Source organism: Episyrphus balteatus, chromosome 1, assembly GCF_945859705.1.
Source record: "Episyrphus balteatus chromosome 1, idEpiBalt1.1, whole genome shotgun sequence".
NCBI classification, from domain to species: domain Eukaryota; kingdom Metazoa; phylum Arthropoda; class Insecta; order Diptera; family Syrphidae; genus Episyrphus; species Episyrphus balteatus.
In genome coordinates, this window is record NC_079134.1 from 36,211,067 (window position 1) to 36,232,230 (window position 21,164).

The 21,164-nt window shown below is 30.1% G+C and overlaps 2 protein-coding genes and 1 long non-coding RNA gene across 3 annotated transcripts in view; all 3 read right to left on the reverse strand.

Annotated features, from left to right (window-relative positions):
- The window catches only part of LOC129915738 (uncharacterized), a 279,418-nt gene that overhangs the window by 147,954 nt on the left and 110,300 nt on the right, over positions 1-21,164 (reverse strand). The gene's annotated exons all lie outside the window — the stretch shown is intronic.
- LOC129915660 (uncharacterized) lies at positions 1,650-4,713 on the reverse strand. Its single transcript, XM_055995316.1, has 4 exons — positions 4,361-4,713; positions 4,165-4,281; positions 3,966-4,103; positions 1,650-2,392 (listed from the first exon to the last, which is right to left on the reverse strand). The coding sequence occupies exons 1-4, from the start codon at positions 4,659-4,661 to the stop codon at positions 1,818-1,820; spliced, it is 1,131 nt and encodes a 376-aa protein (XP_055851291.1). The 5' UTR covers positions 4,662-4,713; the 3' UTR covers positions 1,650-1,817.
- On the reverse strand, positions 15,688-17,871 carry LOC129915605 (uncharacterized). Its single transcript, XM_055995226.1, has 2 exons — positions 15,890-17,871; positions 15,688-15,780 (listed from the first exon to the last, which is right to left on the reverse strand). Exon 1 carries the CDS (start codon positions 17,538-17,540, stop codon positions 16,038-16,040), a length of 1,503 nt encoding a protein of 500 aa, XP_055851201.1. The 5' UTR covers positions 17,541-17,871; the 3' UTR covers positions 15,688-15,780; positions 15,890-16,037.

Consider the following 21,164-nt stretch of genomic DNA (forward strand, 5'->3'; position numbering starts at 1 on the left):
GTTTTCTTTCAATTTACATATAGACTTTGTGATTTAAAAACGATATTATTTCATAAATCAAACATAATATGCGTGTCTTTTAAAAATCAGAACAGTCATTTAGTTCCAAACAAAAGGAATAATTTCAGAATTAATCGGAACAACTTGAGACAGTTCGGAACGACCAAACGAATTTATACATGCATAAATTCTTCCCATTTAAACATTTTCCTAGAGCCAATTCTCAGCACTTCACATAAATTTTTAATCAAATACGATAATTTCACAAATTAGGTCAGTTGAAATTAAATTTTTTGTATACGATTTGACATAAATGACATAATTTACGAAATTATCTCATTTGGGCTCTAGTCAAAACAGGCTACAAAATGATTAAAAAATAAATCAACCAGCACATTTTCATATCTATACTATCAAAACTTTTGTAAAAATAATCTTTTTTATCAAAAAAACAAAACCGACTTCCATGGATCAAAACTGGGTTTTATGGTTTTTCTAATAGTTCCTATGGCTATAACTGAACAAAATTGGTTCACTCAGTCCAAATTTATGAGGTAACAAACATAAAAAAAAATACAGACGAATTGAATACCTCCTCATGCAAAAAAGTGGCTATTTTCTAAAAGCAACGTTGTAAAAAGTTGAATTTTTTTTATCGATAGAAAAATTTATTATAAAGCTAACAATAGTATTGAAACAATTTAAAAAAAAAATTCAAAACCAAGTTATAAATGGTGTTTTTTTTTAACTAAAACATTATGTACTTAGACCTTTGACAAAGTACCTAGTGATTATTAGGGGAATTTTGTTTTGACAATTTTAAAAATGTCCTTCAAAAGATAATAAAAAAACAGATTAGGGTTCAACTACGGATTTTTTTTTTAGTTTCTGAGTTTCGAAATATGAATTTTTGAAAAACCACCTACTTTTTAAGGGGTAATATTGGATGGGTTTTAATTTTAAGCAATTTTTCGTAGCATTTTAAAAAATCGCATGCTTATAGAACATATAGTTTAAGGTTGTTGCATGCATGTGTAATTGGTATTCAAAAATGATTTTTGAACGAATAACGGGAAGAACAAGTTTTTTTGTCCCAAGTTTTTTGACCGTTTTTAACCGTTTTATATTTTTATCTTTTTTTCTTCAACAGAATGAAATTTATACAGTAGATAAATAATAGACAGGATTATATTTGTGCAAAATTTCAATTAATTTCGTATTCACAATTTTGAGATAAGGGTAAAATAAAGTTCTTCTTCTTGTAAATTATGATAGGATTCAAAAAGTTATTCCGTCTTTCTACAAAACATACAGACATAAATATGTAAGGTCTTCATCTTTAGCTTAATGCTCAAGTACTTTACTATACAATTTAAGAAAGCTGACAAATAAATAATTTTAAGATAATTTTTTTCTAACAACCTGTTTTCTTATGACGTTATTACGTAAAATCATCGTCCATAAACCGGCTTTACAGACAACCACTTTTGATACCAAATAACAATGAAAAAAGAGCTTATTCTAATTTCATCAAAACTCGAAAAGTGCCATCACTGTTTTACATAACGACTGATAGGAAAAAAGTCGCTGATGCTTGTTCAGCTCCATGTTGCAATGTTGTAGTCCTTTAAGCAAACAAAACAAAAACATTACTTTTTCCAATTTATTAATTATTTATTTAATAAATTCATGAAGAATTTTTCACAATAAAAAGAAAAATGGAAAATAACTAAGATTTTCAAGTGAAGTAGTGAAGTTTTTTCCATCAAAATACCATATATTTCACGATCTATGAATATGAACACGAAGATTCTTAATTATCCAAACCGTACATCTATCGCCACTGGTTTTTTTGTAGTTGTTGTTGGATTGTTTTTAAGTTCTTTTACCACCTCAAAAACTCTTAGTTGAAAATCTAACATTTTATTGTCATCAAATTTGTCCAGCATTGGAACTAACACATCAAAAAATGAATTATGTTTGCTAAAGGGCCGAGTTTCAGTGGGATTCGCAGTTGATTTTGGTTGAAGAGATAGTTGTTGTTGGTTAACATTGGTGTTTTTGCTTTCGACAGTTTTAATTTCATTTTCACTACCACCAAACCGTACATCTATCGCCACTGGTTTTTTTGTAGTTGTTGTTGGATTGTTTTTAAGTTCTTTTACCACCTCAAAAACTCTTAGTTGAAAATCTAACATTTTATTGTCATCAAATTTGTCCAGCATTGGAACTAACACATCAAAAAATGAATTATGTTTGCTAAAGGGTCGAGTTTCAGTGGGATTCGCAGTTGATTTTGGTTGAAGAGATAGTTGTTGTTGGTTAACATTGGTGTTTTTGGTTTCGACAGTTTTAACTTCATTTTCGGACATCTTTTGGTCTTCTACGTTGGCTGAAATAGAATACAAAAATTTTAAAGTATTAAATTATATGGAATTATTTTTTATGTATACAGTATGTATTAAACTCTTGAATGTAGAATGACCTTATATATTTAATAGCGCCTATATTTATTGTTTGTTTTTAAAAACTTAATACTGTTAGGTTGTGTCAAAAATTACACAGCCACACAAAAACAAAAAATGTTTTTACCTATTAACTATCATGTATGTATGTATAACTGAATCCGAAGTCCATTTCACTCTATCACGTCATGTTTTCTGGATAAACTCAAAAAGAGTTCAAAGGCAATTTGAAACGAACATCTTTTTTGAGATTATCTTGAAAACCTGACGTGATTTGGCCAAATGGACTTCAGATTCGGTTTCAGCTACTTGACTGTGTTATCCTTGACCTCAGACCTAAAAAAATATTCAGTCTTTTCAAAAATTAAGCTTCGTAAAGAAGAATCCCCAAAAAAACCCATCCCCGAAAGTTGCTATGACGATTCTTAATTTTGAATTAAAAAGTTTTTTTTTTTCATGCAAAACTATTTCAGAGAAGTCAGTTTGTCTTGGTTTCAGTTCCATGAGATACAGCAACGAAAAATACCTTAAGGTGATGTGCCATAACATAAGATTAATTTCTTAAATCTATTAACGAAATATGCTCAAGTATGGCAACGCCATATTTCCAGTATACGATTATTTTTAGAAAACCTAAAAAAGCAGTTTGATTAGAATAGCTTAGATCAATAAGTAGGTACATAAAATTTAATTGAAATCGTTAGATCCGTTTTAGGGAAAATTGCAAAAACTCAAAAATTAGTAAGCCAAGTAAAATATTTCACATTTCTTATCTACGATTGCCCTCTAAAGCCATTAAGGTCTCATTTTAATCGTTGCTGGGTTTTTTCTCCACATATTTATGTGCATTCTCCTTTCCAACTGATTTTCAAAAATAAATTATTACATCAAAAATAAATATAGTTTCAAACTTTTTTCAAATTTTTAACGAGAAAATGAAGAAAAAAACACTAATTGTTAAAAAGTCTTGTGATTATAAAGCCTAGATTTTTAAACCAAAACCATGCAAAGGTCTGAATGTTTTTCTTTTTAAAAAATTTACAAAAATCGAAATCAGCTGGAGAATGATGAAGTAAAAAATTTACCTATGCAAATCCAAACAATCCATTAAACTAAGTTAAATAAACAAATTGACAGATGATTTTAGGTTATTTTCTTTTTTCTCTTTTTAATAACGTAAAATCTGTTTCAAATCGAATCTTACCGTTACCGGTGTATGTGTGTTTTACTTTCAAATATTTATAATATCTATTGATTTAAATACCAATCTCGTTTCTATTACAATTCGTTAAGAAAATAGCCTTTTCTAAATTCACACCTTTGTTTATTCTATTCAATTTTCAAATTTCTAAAAATCCAGAAATTTCCATATACGCAAAGAAGCGTAGTCGAAAAAACTTTAAAATGTGGCAATCATATGCCTTGAACTATTTCATTAGACACTACTTTTAAGCAAATGTTAATCTCATTGAAATAAAAGAAAATTAACTCTTTACTTACAATTTTCATCGAATGTACAGTTGTAGAACCATTTATTGTAGGAACCAAATCTAAAAAACTTAATATTCAACGAATGTGTATCTGAATATTTCATAAAGGGTTCGTAATAACCCGGTATATTTACAAGCAGCTTATTATCTGAAAATAAAATCACACACAATTATAAGTTCAAACATTTTTACTATTCAACCACTTTTACCGTTTGTTATAATTATTTCAACTGGTGTTGGTTTAACTTTCGAAAACAAGTTGGGAGAATCTTTTTCATGTACAGTTTCATCTGAAGAGTTTGTAATCCACGAATAAGAACCAAGATCTGTAAATTTATACGAAAAAATGAATTTGCTTTAAAAACAATGTATCCACGATTAAGATGGAAAACTTCAATATGTTACCGATTTCATAACCACGATTGTTAATTTCATTTAACACTTTGGGATTATCAACTTCTGAAAGCACTATGAAAGCATAACTCTCAGTCATTACGTAGAACTTTAAATGTAAGCGTTCCTTGTTGTTTTTCAAATTTTTGTTTACAGAACTAACTTGGAAGAGATCGTAGGAATCAAATTTTTCTCTTTTGTATACCTCACAACCGACTTCATAATCGGACAGACTTTTATTGAATTTACTTGCGATACAAAAATGACTAAAAATAGTAATAATTACTATTACCAATTGATATTTAAGATTCATGATTCCAACCGTGGTCTTGACTTAATTGCGACTGATCTTGAATTGGTACTTTTGAATTGAGCTAACATTGTTTTTTGCAAGTTCTTGATACAGATATGAAATTTAATTTCATGGTCTATTCTGATAACAATTTAAGTAAAATAATCTTTGGGTTAATTTTCGGTCATTCGTATTAAGTGTGTAGGTATTTAGATTACGTCTTCGAATTATAGATTTTTTTTTTAATTCATAACACTGCCCAACACACAAAAATTTTCCAGACCGTTGTTTATCATTTCTTACTAAGTTTAGGGTGCTGATTCCAAAAATGACATTAGTTTTTTTCTATCAGCTCTAGTTTTTTAATTATTCATACATGAAAGAAATTCATACAATTTTATTTTCGTTAAATTGTTTGACGTGATAACGTCTTATAAATCGATGAACCATGGCAGCTACCATAAAAAAGTGACGCCATTTTCTAACGTTACCCTCTCGCATTTTCGCAGTGCGGCAAAATTTCAATTAAAAATTAAAAATAAACTATTAGATTTACAAAAACTCTTCTATTTGAAAGATAATAACCTAAAGCCTTATCCAAGTGAAGGATTTTTAAAAATTCCGTCATTTAATAGGGTAAAAAGGGGTAAAACGGAAAGATGAAATTTCAGCTAAACGGGAAGTTGTAGAGAGTTGATTTTTTTTGCTATAGATAGATGAGACTAATTTAAGAATAGCTGCATTTAAGAAAAAATTCTAAAAATATTTGAAACTAAGCTATAACGTTTTGTTTGAACGTTGTACACGTGTTGGGGCTAGGACAAAATGATGATTTTGGGTAAAGGAAATTTGTTTTGACAATTCTAAAGATGCCAGGTGAAAGATGAGGGAAAAAAAATTGCGGATTTTTTTCCAACACTCTGCGTTTTGAAATATGAATTTTTGAAAAACACCTTGTTTTTTAGGGCTATTTTTGGGTAGTTTTTGATGTTAAGCATTTTTTTGGAGGGTTCCAAAAATCTCAAACTTATAGGACATGTAGGGCTTGGCTAAACGCATACGTGTGATTGAAGTGATTGATTGATTTTTGACTGAATAACGGAAGAAACAAGTTTTTTTTGACCGTTTTTAACCGTTTTTCATCGTTTTTGATTTTTATCTTTTTTTCTTCAACAGTTAGAGAAATAAAGTATGTGGAGCAATGATAGATCATAACTATATGTGTACAAAATTTCAATCATTTTTGTAAACACAATTTTGAGATAACGGTAAAAAAAATTTTTCAAATTCGACATGTAATAAATTTTGATCTAGAGTAGATAGAAATTTGATTAAACTTTTATGACCATCCTGATACAATTACCTTTCATTTGGTATATCACAAATAACGGTACACTAACTACAAGCTACACAATGTTAAATCAAGAAACTTGCGAAAAACCTCAAAACACCAGTGGAGATCTGTTGCCCCCCGAACAGCCACCAGTGTGGGAAGTACCGTAATCTCAGTCTGGAATTTCGACATGGGTGACTTTAAAAAACTCTTCCTTCTCTTGTAGGCATCTCAGGAATATGATTGAAGCGTCATATGAAATGTTTTATAGGTTTTATAGGTTGTCATTGAAAAAAAATTGATAAAATAGCGTGAGGACATAAAAATAAATGTTTTTTTTGGCTTTTTTTTAATGAAATTTGATCGAGTTTAAAAAATTCTAGCTCTTTTTGTAGATGTCTCATAGACCTGATCGATATATATGTTTTGAGCTAAGACAATAAGCTTATAGATGGTATAAAATTTTGTATAGGTTGTTAGGAAAAAAAATGGAATTAATGACGTGACAAGATAAAAATTCATTTTTTTTGCTTTTTTTGATGAAAATGATTGTTTCAATAAATTATTTTTATACTTTTTGCGCATTGTAAAAATTTAAAAATGGTTTTATTTTTAAGAAGAAATACTTGGCTTTTAAATTGCATAATTTTTTTTTGTAAACTTTTAAAATAAAAAAATTAATATAATGAGAAAATAAAAAAAGTATTTCTTTTTTAGCTTTTTCTTGTAAATTATGGTTGTTTGAAATAAGTAATCACTTCAATTGGCTCATTTTAAACAAAAGCACACAACCTGTTTTCTGACGACGTTATCACGTAAAATCATCGTCCGTAAATCGGCTTTACAGACAACCTTTTTTTTTTATATAAAATAAAAATAAAAAATATAGCTATACTTAAATGTTTACAATGCGTAAAAGGTATAAAAATAATTTATTGAAAACAATAATTTTTCACGAAAAAAGCAAACAAAAAAAATCTTTTTTTCTTCTAGCACCATTAAATCCATTTATTTTATGAGAAATCATGATAAATTTTATATCATCTGAAAGCTTATTATTTCACCTTTTATATGACGCTTCAATCATATTTCTAGGATGCCTAAAAGAAAAAGATTTTTTAAAGCCAACCATGTCGAAATTTCAAACTGAAAATACGATCCTATTATCTTCTAATACTTTTTAGTTTTTGAGAAAATTGAAAAACTTATTTTTTACCACCCACTTCTGTTTCCACGAAATTTTATCAGTAAATTTTGAATTGTAATCCACAATCTTCACAAAAATAGTAATCAATGTGTTTTTTAAACTTTTTTTTCCAATTTTTTACTTTGAAATCGATTATTTCAAAAACAATTGATTGAAATAACTTTATTTAAAAATTAAGTTTCATGAGTGTAACAATGTTTTTTTTAAATGCCTATTTTACCTGTACAATTATTTTTATGGATTCTTTATTTTTAAGCAAATCTGTATAAAACAAGAAACAATATTGTAAATTATTTTCTTGGGACCTGTGAACATAGTAGAATTGCATACCTTGTTTTTGTTTTTTTTTTTAAATTTTTTAAGTGCTGAGAAAAATATTTTCAAATGTTTTCTTGCTAAGAAAAATTGATTTTTATTAAATATGCTATTGATAATGTCTTACAAAAAGGAACTTAAATGTTCACGGGTATTGCAGGAATCGTTCATTGGGTTATAAAAGAAGAAACAAACGAGAGGTTTGTAAAGAATTAAATTTCGTGTTTTTTTTCTTAAATTGAAAAAAAAAATTCCATACTAAAACAGTCGAAACAATTAAAAAAATAAAATTGTTAGTAATTTTTTAATAATGCCTAATCAAACAAACTAAAATGTGTAAAATTTTGTGTTTCAAATCACGGCAAAATTGATAACATTGTTAAAAATTTGTACAAATACCTATTTATTTAAAGCAAATTGTGTAATATATTTTTTGTGTTTCAAATCACGGCAAAATTGATATCATTGCCAAACTAAAAATATTTGTTTGCAGTTTTATATATAAAAGTGAAAAAAATCTTTTATTCAAATTTTCTAATTTTATTTTTGCATTTTATTTCTTTTATTTTTTAAATCATATTATGAAATGTCATATCAGGCAGACGGCAGTATTGCCATGTCCTTATTCTTAACTATAAAAATTGTAAAATTTTATGATGAAAAAATAAAGAATATTATCTATCTATCTATCAATTAAAAAAAAAATTAATTTTTTGAGTATTTTATGCTTTTTTGGTTACATATTTTTCTTGGGCTGAGATAAGCTCTAGTATTTTTTACGTTAGTTATTCCTAAACAAAAAACGAATTTATATCACTAATAAAAAAACGGCGAAATTTAAAACAATATACCTAATATGTATGTATTTCAAAAATTTCGAAAAATCCAAATTTTTTCAGGTACCTACTCATTTAAGGGATACAATAATAAGTTTTGGTCTTAGCCCTCTGTAGACACACCTATTTTTTGTGACGTGATCGAATTTGGTTTATACTTTTTCATGTCGCTAGAATTTTTTTCGGTCTCAATACTCGAATTTTATAGAGAATCATAAATAATATTGATGTAGAATTTTGCGAGAAATTCGAATATTGTATTCACAATTCCAAAAAAAAATATATTTTCACCCTTATAAAGAGACTTTTTTGCAACCATTTTTGTAAAAAATCGTTGTTTAGGTAAATAATGTAAAACAGAGTTTTTCATGCAGAGTTTTTGATTTAGATAATTCAGAATTTAGGTCATACATAATTTTGCAATACACATACACAATAACGACCCAATCTCTATGAAAATATAATCTGGAATAAATTCCTCCTTCCTGCACATCTGCATCATTTCTCCACCAACTTTTGTTTTTTTTTTTTTTTTTTATTTTAAAAAGTTAGATGTATTTGAATTTTTATTGACGACGCGACGATAGGAAAAAAAAATATGATGAAAAAACATTAATTCTTAGTTTTTGTGTGCAAACACGGATCTATAAATTTGGTTTTGGAAACCCAGTAAAAAAAATGCTACACTGATGAAGTTCAGGATGAAAGGATTCAAAAGTTCTTAAAAATGTTTTTGGTGAAAGGGTGTTTTTTTGATGGGTTGAGTTATGCGTGAGAAAGGTATCATAACAGCTGACTTCAATTTTATTAATTTTTAAAACTTGGTGAAAAAGTTTTGTTTGGTATAAGAATTAAGATAAAGTGTACAAAATTATCTTGAGTGAAAGGGTGTTTTTTTTTTTAAGAAATGATGAAATTCGGAATTAGTACCACAAAAACTGGGAAAAAATGTGTACACAAAAATTGTTACAATGAAAATTGTTAAAAATGTTTCATTTATAACAGAAACTGACTGACACAAAAATATTGCCTTGGTGTTTTTTTTTTTCTATTTTTTTTTTCTTTAATACAAATCATTAGGCATTGAAAATTGAAAAAAAAACTGTTTGGGTACGCCCAAAAACAAAAACTTAATATTTTCATTCCAAATCTTGTTTGCGTACGAAATTTACCCATTGTTTGAGACCATTATCATTCCGTTTTAAAAAATATGTACAAGTTACATACGTATTTAAGTCCAAAAACAGGAAGTTACAAAGCAACACAACATTTTCCATTGAAACATTTTTTTTTTTTTAATTTACCTACATTAATTTGAATTGCATCTAATTTTATGTCTTCAGTATTGTTATCTTTTAGCTATTCTGAATGATTTCATCATTAAATGCTTTAAACGAATTTATATTTCCTTAACCCTGACCCTTGGCACTTTGGCAGTGTCAGTGTGATTGGAAAGAGCTCTCGCCAAATATGAGATTACCGATAGTAATTTTTTTTAATAATTAAAAATCAAATCTTATAAAAGTGGTGTTGTCGTTAAAAAAAAAAAAAAAACAGCACAAAAAAAATTCTTTGATTTTTAATTTTAAGAAAACCAAAAATTGTTTTAACTACCTATTTCCTCTATTTGCCTCTGTGGGCGGACACATTATCATAAGATAGTGCTGAATTTCAGCAAGGTTTTTTTATTTTAGACCTTTTTTGATTTTTTTGAGCAATTTGAAGCTATGTGTGAAAAAAACGTATTTTCTAAAAATACTGATTTTAAGAAAAACTGGGAAGAATTTTTTTAATAAGCTCATTTTTTTTATATGAATTTTGATGTGATAAATTTAAATCTGACGTCAGTTTTTGAAAATATTCACAATTTTAATCGAAAAAAAAAACTTACAAAATGGACGGTTTTCATCAAGGTTTTTTATGCAATTTATTCAAAAATTTGTTGGGGTTTACGAATAACTAATATCAGATTGGAATTCAGCATTCAGAGCTTAATTAAAGATGTGATCGATATTAAAACCTACAAATTGTTTCTTTAAGTTTTCCTATGTTACAATTGAGTTCGCAAAAAAACTCTAATGTTCTGAAACTTTGTTCTCAAAAAAAAAAAAAACAAAATAAAAAACTACGATATTTTCCATTGTAACCTGACTTGAGTCGTTATTTTACTGGAATATTTTTTATTGAAGTCTACCTTACAATAATGTTCTCATGAGAGTCTTATTCTATCAAGCTTGCACTTCCACCCAAATATAAAATTCAGAATTTTAGAACTATCTTATTATGTTTTTTTGTTAAAAAATTTTGAATATTAATTCGAGAAACGTAAAATTCGAGAATACATATTTTTTTACTTTGTTTTTATTTCTTTTTTATATTCCGTTTTACTCAAATATTTAGAGGAATGAAAGCTTTTATTTATTTTAATTCATTGCACCGGCACACAAAAAAAAAGTGTCATGTACCAGCAACCAGACCTATTTTTCTATGTTTTTGGGAACGCTGAATCCGAATTTCAAGTCCGTTTTTCCCGGCCACCCTCCAGTTTTGATAAAAAAAGGTAAAAAACTTCCTTTTTTTGAGTTTTTTTTGCAATTTACTCAAAACTGGAGGGTGACAGACTTGAAATTCCAATTCAGCGGGTCCTAAAACATATAGAAGGATAGGTCTGGTTCCTGGTGTTATTAATTAAAACACAATTTTAAGTATTATCAAATTACATCGGAAACATTTTCTACATATTTATTATTATACTCGTGTCCTTCGTTAAATTTCCAAGAAAAAGGCTATTTTCCTGTTTTTTTTGTCACCCTAAATCAGCCACTTTCTACTTTGGTGGGTGGGGCAGTAGGCGGAAATTGCTTGGGTTGGTTTATCGTCTTCTTGAAAATTTCATCAAAATCGGTCAAGTTGTTTAGATTTTATAGAGTTTTTTCCACTCTCCTGTACAAGGTGCTCCACTGTGAGACGCACCAAAACCATTTATTTTGGACTTCTTTATCATCGTTATGTTAGTTTTGATTAAAACATTGAATTTTTGTTTGACACGAGTCCAATGCTTAAGCTATATTAGCTAGCTATAGCTATAGAGCATAAATAAAATATTTCATATTTCTTATCAACGATTGATGCCCTCTCAAGCCATAAAGGTCTCATTTTAATCAATTCTGGGTTTTTTCTCCATATATTTTTGGGCATTCTATTACAAACATCAAAAATAAATATAAACTTTTTTCAAATTTTTAAATTATTATGTTCTGGTTGAAAAGTATGCTACAAATCGATGTTCAAGCGGAGATAATTTAGAAAAAAAAAATAGTAGGTATTGTTAAATGTCTTGTTTTTATAAAGTCTAGATTTTTATACCAAAACCATACATTTTATATATCGTTGCAAAGGTCTTAATGTTTTTCTTTCTCATCCATATCTTGAGTTGTCGATTTTTTATAATTTTTGTTTGTGTGTTTTACTTTCAAATATTTTAGTCTTTTTATTAGACAGGAACTCTACAGCAAAAATAGAACAACGAAATAGTTCAAGAGTTTTTATTGCTGAATATGATTCCTTGGCATAAAAGAATACTCCAACCAAATATGGTTAAATTATAGTCAAACGACAGCAGCAGTCTTCTTAAAAAAGAAAACAATCTTTTGCTGAATTTTTCCAGGAGAAACATAAGACCTATGTTCGGTTATTGGGTATAAAATGGGAGGTACTTTTATTTTTTATGTAAAAATATAGAAAAAGTGCAAATTTTTGAAAAGGTACATTTCAGTTGTTTCTTGACAAAAAATTGCACTACAAAGTTTGGACGTACCGGCTTCCTACACGAAATGCTCTTGATTTAGTAAAAAAATAAATCCTCAATTTTTTAACTTTTTTTTCATTGATATTAGGTTAGAATTTTAGTCAAAAATTGTTTTTAAAATTTATTAACCATTTAAACTTGAAAAAAAATTTAATTTGCTATGAAAAGTGTCTTTGAGCCATTTCAAATTGAGGCTTTGTTTTCGAGTTTAATCATAAAAACTGGTTCTCAGTTGTTGCCGTTTTCTCAGAAATGCACCAATGAATTTTTTAGCATTTTTGACTGGCGTATTCTTTTATGCCTTCTTTGGCAATAAAAACTCTTGAACAAATTTGTTTCAGGTTCCATGCAAAAGGGTCTGTTCAATAGACTATTTATAATATCTATTGATTTAAATACCAATCTTGTTCCTATCAATTTTCGTTTAGAAAAAAAAAAGTTTTTTCTAAACTCACCTTTGTTTACCCTATTTTCAAAAAAAAACCCTTAATATTGAAACTTTTAAATTAGATTTTCTCTGGCATAACATCTTTTTAAAACTCAGACTTTTCATATTTATAAGAGTAAAGCCGCACGTTGGCGAAAAAACTCAAACAAAATAACTTTAAATCGTGGCAACATTGACGAGGGAACGAGGGAACCCATGTGCAAACTGTTTCTTTAGACACTACCTTTAGGAATAACGATGAGTGTAGGTCCGTCGGTCGGTGGTCCTAGGGAAATCAGAAATACAATTTTCATCGAATTGACAGTTGTAGAACCATTTAAGTTGCCTTCTTAAAACAGTTGTTAAGCTAGAAAACTAAATATTCACCACATGTGTATCTGAATATTTCAAAAGGTACGTATTCTGAATAAGCAGGTATATTTACACGGTTAAAAATTCTGAAGTATTTTTCAATACTTTTTGGGTTACATAGAGGTCTACACCAGGGCCCTATTTCATAAAACTACAAGACTAATAATAATTATTTGTGAATTTACTTGTAGCTTGTAAATTATCAGCAAATTTCTGTTTCATAAAGAATTCGAATAGACTAATAACTACAAGTATCGTAGACTTGTAACTACAATAATCCAGTTAAATAAGGGTTTAACCTCGGAATGAATGTTTGTAGAAATTTTTTTTGCTCAATATCTTCCTTTTGCCATTCTATAACATATCTCAAAAGTCTAAAAAAATCTCATGTCCGCAAGTCCTAATTTTCTTAGTTTGAAGATAAGGTACAGATTTAAAAAAATTGAAAAACTACACTTCAGATATTTGTGTCAGATCAACATGAATAAGGTGCATTACTTTTCAGGGATGGTCAGGTTAACTTGTTTGTGAGTTTTGTTGCAATAAGTGTTAAAAAATACCTTTAAATCATGTCGCTTATGTTGGTATACATAGAAAAATTTAAACTTTTCTTATTAATTTTTTTAAAATCTGCATCTTATTTTCAAACCAAGAAAATTAGGACTTGCGGACATGAGATTTTTTTAGATTTTTGAGGGTAGTTAAAGAATATCCAAACAAAGATTAAAATGAAAAAATTAGCCTATTAGCACTTATTCCTTAGATGAACAAGAATCTTCTTTATTGCGTATCCTAAAATTTGCCGCTCCATCAAAAAATACCATTATTTCGTAGGTGTATATATTTTTTGTAATGGATTGTTTTGATTTTTAATAATGATGGATTCTAAAATCTTCATGCAAAATTTGTTTCATCTACCATAACTTTTAAGGGTTTTTCGGCAGTAAGTTTGCAACTGTTATAATAATATGAGTTGACAGATGAAAAACAGGTATAACTTTTTCCAGAGACGTCAGATTGTCTTGATTTTAGATTTTTTGGAATCAGCATTAAAAAATACCTTGAAATCATGTATCATATGTGTATATAATACCATAGCCTATTTTTGCTAATTTTGAAAATCTCCATTTCGCGATTTGACCTTGAAATCGCGACAAGCGAACATGAGATTTTTCTAGACTTTTGAGATATGTTATAGAATGGCAAAAGGAAGATATTGAGCAAAAAAAATTTCTACTAACATTCATTCCGAGATTTACCCCTTTTTTCTCCTTATTTTACTGTATTATACGATTTCTTTCAAAAGTAGAACTCCTATCGAAAAAAATTAAATACAACTTTTACTAAAACAATTTTAGTTTTAATTAACCTCAAAAATATTGAGAAAAATGCCAAAATACGATTTTTTGATTTTTATTTTCTTACAAAAATGGTAGGGTTAACAAAACCTGTTTAAAAATTACTCTGTTGTGTTTTATACCTATTTGTAATTTTCTTTGTAAAATAATAATTATTGGATTTTTGACGAATTTATGCAAGTTGAAAAAAATAGTTACTGAAAAACTTTTTGAAAAGGTTCCAATGCCGTTACTTAGATGGAAAACCTTTTATTTATGTAGAAAAAGATACTTTTATCTATGAAAAGATTGAGAAAACTTGAAAAAGAAACAAAGAAAAAGATTTTTTAGATCGAATTTTCCGTAATTAGCTGTTATATTGGCGAGAAATATTTTTCCATAGAAACCGCTTTTCTAATGGCCTTTGAACATGTGAATTTGATTCTAGCATTAGAATGGCTCCAACGTGCAAAGTTTTTGAGATACCGAATTTTGAACTTTGAAAAACAATATTTTTGTGATGTTTTGGCATGTGATAAAATTTTTCTGACTTTGGATTCGAACTAAGCACATGAAAATCTTAAAAAAAAATTGTTTAGTTTTGTTTTTCTTTTTTACAAAAACCCTGTTGACTAGTAATTCAATAGGGCAGAAAATAGAAAGATATAAGAATTGAATATCAAAATATTTAAAAACGATATCAATTTTATTGAAATACGTTTTAAGAGAGCCATGTTTCTTTTAAAAATAAAGCCAATATTTGAGTTTCTACCGTAATTATTAACAAAACTTTTTTTAAATGGAATATTTTCTTTGAAATCATTTAAGAAGTTTACAAGAAAGTCAGAAATGAAGAAAACGGTTTTATAGCAGGTAGGTAATAACTTTAAAAAAAATATTTTTGGAATCAAAATCGTGAGAGTTGGTTTTTAACATTTAAATTTTATTCAAAACGATTTTTAAGTTAAGTATCTTTTATTCAACTTTTAATAATTGATTAAAAATCTTAAAAACGAATGCATTTATCTGGAAAATTAGAAAAATTTTTAGTTTCCAACCACTGTTTTCTTGTTTTACTCAAAAAAGTAATTCAAATTTTGAATGAAAAAATCAAAGAATTTGCAAATACGGGACAATCACAAAAAAAAACATGGCAATGAGAAACTAAGACATTCACCAGTTTTTATTACAGGAATCATTCAATGGGTTATCTTATAAGAGAAGATAAAACCGCGGAGTGCTATTAAATGAGAGGGTGGAAACTGAAGATAGGGTGCAAAAGCCCCCTTTTTGTTTTTTTCAATATACCTCGTAAACCAAGCAAAATTTTTATATATTGCACATAAAACTTTTTGTAGAGAATTAAATTTCCTATTGGAATAATGTTTTTTTAAAAAAGTTGTCTTCGTCACCTGGGAAGTAAGCCGCCGCAACAACAATCGTTTGAGGTATACCATCACACTCAATTTGGGTCTGGATCGGTACTAGATCCCTCGTCATAAATTCTGAAAGACATATAAATTTTATATTATTTCTTATTTTTATGCAAGCTCTGGGCGAGTCGTGCCTCGTGTCCCATATCAAATCAGAGTTACTACTATTTAGACCTCTTACCTGACCTTTGTAGGTCCAAGGTTCTTGGATCAGTGCTAGTCCCAAATTCTCCTTTGCAAACTTTCTTACCAGAACGGCTGATGCCGCTTTTGCGTGGTGGAGGTTAATTTGGGCTAGCTTGGTGATCCCGCGTCCGTTCATTTTGGTTTTAACAGATGGGGACTATTGCCCCCTCATCTGCTAACAGATGGTTTTCTTCCTCCTCAGTAGGAAGCACGTCTGACCCGGCTTGACTCAAGGTGAGGTCCATGTCCTCTAACTCATCGTCGAGACGAACCTTTTCCATACCCATGAGGTCCAGTGAATCTGCCTGGCTGCCGGATGGGAGGGATTGTTGGGTGTTTTGTAGGGGTGGTAGGGAGTTTGTGGGTGGGGTTTCATTGGGTTGATTGGAATCTATAGTAGGAAAACGGGTATTTGACATTTCTACCTCTTGGGTCCCTTGGGGTGCTACGTTTCCAGGCTTATGCAAGGTAGTAGGCACTGATGGTTTCTTTAGGCCTGATACACCAATTTTGCCGAATTTATAGTGAAGTTCATGTTGAGCCTTCACTATAGCATCGGCCGACTTGGAATCAATGCTGATCACCATCAGTTGCCCCTTTCCTTCTGCCGTGCTTTTGAGCACCCTCCAGGCCTGGATTGCCAGTCCTTCATTTTGGGCTTGGATGAGAGCCAATGACTTCCTGTCCTCTTGCCCACTGCTTTTTGGAAGGAATACAGTGATGTGCTGCATTTTGGGGATATCGTCACCCAAGCATGCCATCAATTCGGTACCCTTCCAATTTTGCAATTCTGAGGCTTTTAGTTTTAGCCAATCTGCTGTAGGTTGCCCTACGCAGTCGACTAAAAGGAAGCCTGTTCTATAATGCAGTCCATTGAATTTAAGTTTGTGTGTCCATCCCAAGGACACCTCCTCAATTATGGCCTCTTCCAGTGTTGACAGTTCGTCAGCACTGAGAGATGCCTCAGGAAAATCCTTAGGTAGGACAGCAACCTTAATTCCAGTTGCCACACTTGCATAGCTTAAGCCCAGTGCTTCAGCACCTGCCTTGACGGTACTAAGTCCCGTTTCGACAGTTGCATTTGTCCTGGGCTTTTTAACTTCTTGCCTCTGAGGAGCAGTTATTTGGCTGCTCTTCCGTTTACCCTGGTCTTGGCTTTTGGGTGGTTCGCTTGAATTTGCTAGCTTTCTCTCCTCCATCTTTTTCTTGGCTTCTTCCCGAGACAAGCCTTGCCTCAGGAATCTGCTATACCATTTCTTGCCCGCTCCACTAAGCGAATCGCGGTATAGTGAGTCGTTTTGACCACCTGAACCCGGATTCGGATTAGTGCGTGCTTTTATGGTTATTGTCGATGGAGTCGATTCTGCTTCTGATGGTTTGTTCCCATCTTTAGCATCTACTTCGGCCCTAGTACCATCTTCCACCTTAGGAGGGATACTCCCGCTGCTAGCTTCTGATGATACCGCACCTTGAGCTAACCGGTTCTTTTTATGCTGCTTTGGCTTTGCACCTTTTTTGCTGCACCCCGGTTTCGAGTCGTCGCCATGGAGATCTCTCTCCATCTGACTCGCTAAATCGCTGGCGGTGACATCCCGCTGGACAACGATTTTTTTTAAATTTTTGTTGTTATTAGATTTTTTCGACATTTTATGTATTTTTGGTTAGTTCCCACGTTAAGCTAGAGAATAAAAAAAGTCCATCATATCAGAGCTCCGCATGATAAGATAAGGTCTTGATACTCTTTGATTCGACCCGGTTTCAAAGAGGCACCGTTAAAATACAGCCGGATACCCCTGGCTGCAAACCACTCCAATAGGCACGGTTACATCACCTTGGATTAGGGGTGGCAGTTCTTGGTCGTAACTCCTCAAAATTACTGCCGATTTAGGTTTCCCCAAACGTGGTAGATCAGATGAATCTTTGAAACTCAAGCCACCGCACCAACGTCAAGGTGACTGCCACGCGGTAGATTTTTTAGTTAAAAACATATCAATTTTGAAATTGTACACGAAATGTTTCGGTTTTTGTTTTATAAAAAAAATCTTTTAATTTAGAAAGATGAATCATAACTTTAAAATTTTTAATAAATTCTATAAAATTGTTGATAGTGTACTAAACGACACACCAACATTTTCAGCCACATCTTTTTTCTTTTCTCCACTTTTAACTTTATCAATAATCGCCAATTTCTCTGATAGCGAAATAGCCTTGTGATTGGCGAACTTAAAACGAAACTCAAACGAACGATCCACCTATCACCTCTCTATATGCGTACAATTTCTACAACACATGTATCCTTTTTCATGCATCCATACATACATACATACAATAACTTTAAGAAAATTCAAAACGGGGAATATATTTTAAGGGGAAGGGGAACGAAATGAAAGTCGCTATGGAGAGAATTAAGTTATAAAGAAGTTCGTTATAAAGAAGTTTGACTGTACTACAAAATGCATGCTAATTATCACGGTGTTACAAAAATGAGGTTTTAAAATATACGCGGGCGGAGACCTATCAGGTTTTGTAGAGCTAGTCGCACTGAATACGAAACGGTATTTGAAAATCCCCTAACAACCCCAAAATCTGGAGTTACGGGCAAAAAACGGTTTTTTGGACCTCCACCCATTGAAAAAATTCTAGCTTCGACAATTTTTTACCCGTTTTCGATTTTTTTACAGTTTCTGATAGAAAATAAATATACCTTTTTAACAATGTATAAAACATGTAACTCGGTTAAACCACTTAGAATTTATAAGCTGTCAAAGTTCAAAAATTCAATTTTTTTTGTCATTTGCCCAACTTCGGCATCAATTTAAAGTATATGTTTTCAAAACAACATGCTATTTAAAAAATATATTGTAAAACTATATCTATTTCCCAATTAATCGAGGTATTTTTTATGAAAATCACTTCAAAATTCGCTTAGAAAAAAATTTTTTTCAATTTCAACCCAGATACAGAAATTCGAACTTTTAGGTATAGAAAAAAAATGTTGTTTCGGCACGTAGTAGGATAACTTGGGCGCCAGGATTTGATAACGGGTTTTTGTAGAAAAGCTCAATAAAAACATTTTTTTCTTTGAGAGGGGGGTCTATCTCTCCCCGTTTAGGTGGGAGGGGCATTTTTCTAAAAAAAATTTATCAAAATAAAAAAAAATTATTAAAAAACAACGGTAACCTTTACAGTAATAAATGGTACCATTTCCGAAAGGAAAAATTGTACATTTGATTCTAATTTTTAAATCAATATAATATAACCAATAGTTTTTGAAATAATTGATTTTCAAAGTTAAAAATAGGCGAAAAAAAAATTTTTTAAACTCAATTCATACTATTTTTGTCCAGACTGTGAATTTTAGTAAAAAAATTACTCACTCAAAATACTGCCTCAATTGATTCCTTATCGAACCGTGAAAACTATATGTTTCTATGTCTTCTAGTTTACGAGAAAATTGAAAAATAAAAACAAATAAAAACAAAAAATATTTTGAAAAAAGAAAAATCTGATAAAATAATTTTTCAATTTTCTCAAAAACTAGAAGACATAGAAACATATAGTTTTCACGGTTCGATAAGGAATCAATTGAGGCAGTTTTCTGAGTGAGTAATTTTTTTACTTAAATTCACAGTCTGGACAAAAATAGTATAAAATGAGTTTAAAAAATTTTTTTTTTTTTAATTTTGAAATCAATAATTTCAAAAACTATTGGTTATATTATATTGATTTAAAAATAAGAATCAAATGTACAATTTTTCCTTTCGGAAATGGTACCATTTATTACTGTAAAGGTTACCGTTGTTTTTTAATAATTTTTTTTTATTTTGATAAATTTTTTTTAGAAAAATGCCCCTCCCACCTAAACGGGGAGAGATAGACCCCCCTCTCAAAGAAAAAAATGTTTTTATTGAGCTCCTCTACAAAAACCCGTTATCAAATCCTGGCGCCCAAGTTATCCTACTACGTGTCGAAACAACATTTTTTTTCTATACCTAAAAGTTCGAATTTCTGTATCTGGGTTGAAATTGAAAAAAAATTTTTTCTAAGCGAATTTTGAAGTGATTTTCATAAAAAATACCTCGATTAATTGGGAAATAGATATAGTTTTACAATATATTTTTTAAATAGCATGTTGTTTTGAAAACATATACTTTAAATTGATGCCGAAGTTAGGCAAATGACAAAAAAAAAATTGAATTTTTGAACTTTGACAGCTTATAAATTCTAAGTGGTTTAACCGAGTTACATGTTTTATACATTGTTAAAAAGGTATATTTATTTTCTATCAGAAACTGTAAAAAAATCGAAAATGGGTAAAAAATTGTCGAAGCTAGAATTTTTTCAATGGGTGAAGGTAAAAAAAAAACGTTTTTTGCCCGTAACTCCAGATTTTGGGGGTGTTAGGGGATTTTCAAATACCGTTTCGTATTCAGTGCGACTAGCTCTACAAAACCTGATAGGTCTCCGCCCGCGTATATTTTGAGTGTTACACCGGTTTATCTAAGTAACGGTAAACGATAGAACAAATCTGATAACAGAAATGAAAAGAGAACGTTCTAAAACCTATTACTACATATCCAGTTTAATAAAGTGCATTTTGGCGTTTACGACAAAACAACTCTCGGGCGACGAAATATTCTTTGCTGATATCAAAATTCTGCGGTGGCCTTCACGCTGCAAATTGTGATTTACATATCACATATCGCAGAAAGTTTGACGAAATTGGTATTTTTTGTTTTATGTTCAAGAATTCATTTTAATTTGTGTCCCTTTTATTATTTTATCATGTTTAAGCAACGATAGATTGTCGTCATGTTTAAACCTAGAGAAAGAAAATATCCGATTCTTATTCCGTCAGCTGCCGAGAATTTTATCAAAGACTGACAAAGTAAAACATGCTCAACTTTTAATAAAAAAAATCGGCTAACCAAAGTCCAGCAAGATTAAGTTTTCGAGGCCAACCAACAGCCATAGGTGACTAACAAGCGAATGGCACCAACTAGGCTTGTGTAGTTCGCGAACGAACTAGTGAACTTAGTTCAATTTAGTTCGCGATTAGCGAAAAAACAAACTAAACAGCAACCTATAGAAGCCGTAATATGACATTACAAAACAGCTAGTACAAGTAGTTACCAAATTCTGAGAGCCCTAAAGTTGGCCTATCAGCATATTTCTTTGGATCCATTACTTTTGGGACACCCTGTATATTTATTTTTCATTTTCTGATGAATATATAACAATTCATTTCTTATTTATGTATAATATAACTG